Source organism: Helobdella robusta (assembly GCF_000326865.2).
Source record: "Helobdella robusta unplaced genomic scaffold HELROscaffold_8, whole genome shotgun sequence".
NCBI lineage: Eukaryota > Metazoa > Annelida > Clitellata > Rhynchobdellida > Glossiphoniidae > Helobdella > Helobdella robusta.
Window position 1 is genome coordinate 1837745 of NW_008705459.1, and position 2970 is coordinate 1840714.

At 33.3% G+C, this 2970-nt stretch overlaps 1 protein-coding gene across 1 annotated transcript in view; it reads left to right on the plus strand.

Annotated features, from left to right (window-relative positions):
- HELRODRAFT_189698 (hypothetical protein) overlaps nt 1–2104 on the plus strand; it is a gene marked incomplete at its 5' end in the record, with an annotated part of 10953 nt that extends 8849 nt beyond the window's left edge. Inside the window, 2 exons of the mRNA XM_009032064.1 lie at nt 42–639; nt 831–2104. Coding sequence (XP_009030312.1) covers nt 42–639; nt 831–1329 — 1097 coding nt within the window. The 3' untranslated portion in view covers nt 1330–2104. The remainder of the gene's footprint in view (nt 1–41; nt 640–830) is intronic.
- Nucleotides 2105–2970: the final 866 nt, after the last annotated feature.

Below are 2970 nucleotides of genomic sequence, written 5' to 3' on the forward strand. Positions count from 1 at the left end.
TTTCATTTTTTAAGTTGGAACAAAAAACAACGAAACTTCAGTGATGATCAAAAACAATCTGGAGGATGAACAAACTTTAAGACATAAACAAAACTCCTATGCTATTTCCAAACATTTTAAACTGAAACGACAAGAACAAACTATTTGCACAACACCACCTGACAATTTGTTAAGAAGAATACTGAGACAATCAAAGAATCATCGCAACAACCCGACAAAACCAGGCGAAGTGGCAGTTTCAACCGTTGAAACGTCATTAAGCCCAAGCACGAACAACCATCAATCTGCAGATCACTCAACAGTACGTGGTCTCCACAGTTCGCAGCATCGCCACCAAGCCAAACTAACCCACCAATCAGCAAGCAGATTGTCATCAGTTGAGCAGGCATCTAGGATGGAACAGAACGAAACAAACCGCATGCTTAGTATCATGTTGCTCACAATCTCCTTCGCATTCATCCTCATGACTCTGCCCAGGAACATCTACTTCCTCTTCGTCTACTGGTCCAATTACAGCAAACATTCGGAGCTGTTGTCCTCACCTGGCAGCGCAGATGAAGATGCACTTGGAAAGAATATTAGTAGCAGTGAGGGTGGTGCTGGAATCTACAATGATGACCAATCACATACGCATGCAAAGTATAGTTATTGAAATTTTTTTTACATGTTCAACCAAATTTTGATTAGGATTTAATGTTGCTCAATGTTTTCATTTTAACAAATCGCAACATTCGAATAAAATTACAGACCAAAAAAGCTTTTAATGTTTCAGTTTGTCTTCTGAATTTGTTTGTATAATTATTTTCTATCGATTTTTATAACTTTTGTAGCCTCCTGCTAGCTTCGACCCTCACAGAAATGCTGATGTTCCTCAACCACTCCTCCAACTTTTTCCTCTACTGTGCCACCGGTCAAAAGTTTCGAATGGAGCTGAAGAAGATGTTGCTATCATGGAGATCATGCTTGTTATCGGCACTCTGTCACCTGCTCTGCTGTTTTCCAAGCTCTCATACAACTGCTTGTAAGAAGAGGAGAAACATGACTGCATGTTGCAGGTGTTGTGTGGAGCGTGGAAAAAGATTTTCAACTTGTAATAACTTTCAAACTAACAACAGAAACAGTTTACATTCTAACAAAAAGCAAAAATTAAAAATGCTTCAAATGAATTTTCATTCTTGCCACCCGTACTGTGATGGTGTGAGGAACGAAGATAGAGATTGCAAAGACTACCTCCATCGCGGTAGCATTCACATTGACCTTGGCAGCAACAAATACAAAAAGTCACTTTGCAACAACACGGTCGTCATCAATTTGATATCTAATAAGTAACAGTTATCGTTAGTTGTTACTTATTTACTGGAAATCACCTATTCACAATTGAAAAACTTTTCTGGAATAAATATGTGAACCATTTTTACTTTTGCGGAAAAGTATACATAACGATGGAATACGACAACATTATTAGTTTACAAAGTTTGGTTTCGCAATGAAAAGGAAATGGTCTGAAAATACACACAGAATGAAAATATTTTTATAATTTTAAATACATTGATTGAGAAAAAAATCAATCTAGTTAAGTTGAAAAAAACATAGAGATAAGAAGCAAAAGAGTCAAAGTACACAGCGTAGCAAGGTCAAAAGTACAATAATGAAGTAATATGGCTAAATTAGTGAGAGGTTTTCAGTGGTGTTGAAATTTACAAAATTACAACGCTATGAAATTGTTTTTTTGAATTGTTGAATTTGTTGAAAATATTTTTGAACAGTATAATAGCTTCCAGTTTGTAATCGTACACTAATCAAAATTTGAGTTTTATGTATGTGTTGTATATGTTATTTCATCCAACGTGAAAGTTTCCGTTAGTCGTGTCATGTTCATCATTGTTGTTCAACTGCTTGCTATAACTGAAAGCTTGGTTGTTCAATCGGAAACAAATATTAGTCGCTAGTTTATAATTCATATATATATATACATGTGTAATGACTGTACTTTTAAGAATGCACTCAATTGAAATGGAAAAAATATTACATTCACTTTTAAATAAAGTTTGATCTTGATGAAACCATAGAATACGATATAGAGTTTTATACCATAAAATTAATTTTTCTGATTTTTCAACTCATATCAACAGAACTGCAAAAAATTGTTTTATTATAAGTTTGAAAAAGTTTGAATTTGACCAATGCTAGAATGCAGACAATTTCTATTTATTTATATTAATATAAAATTTTATATATGAATATCATATGAATGTCATTATATTGTTCATTAATATATTGATACATATCTTGTTCAATTTTGTTATTCGTGGCTCCATACTTAGTCCACTCGTTAATTTTTTTTAAATTTCACGTGACTACTGAATAATAATGTAATACCTGATACGCTTCATCTAATCCATCTAATTTCAATAGTGTTCTTCATAATCTGTCTCTTTGTCTTTCTTCAATTATCGCTTGGTCTGACTCTGTGTATCTTAAACTTAATCTATCTAAATTTGAATTAATTTGTTTTAATAAATCTAAACACTCTATTACTATTCCTCCCATTATCTTACCTGATTCTAAAACTCTTGATATGTCTCACAAGTTTCGTGGTCTAGACTTTATCTTTGATTTTAGTATGTTTTTTTTTCTCAGATTAATAGTGTTGCAAGAAATTCTTACTTTTATCTACGTAGAATAAAAAACTTTTGCCTTTTCTTGATGATCCTACTCTTTTCCTTCTTGTTACTTCGGTAGTCTTATCTAGGATTGATTATTGTAACTTGCTCTACTATAATCTTTTTGATTCTACACTCTATTCCTTAAGTTAAGCTTTTAACTCTCAATCAATCAACAATCAATCAATTAGCTTATAAAGCGCTATTTCCGCGATGTTCAACAGCGCTCCTCAATGAATTTTGAAAACAGATGGGTCTTGAGATCCGCTCTGAACTTCGCAAGTGATGGAGAAGTAGTCAGAGAAGT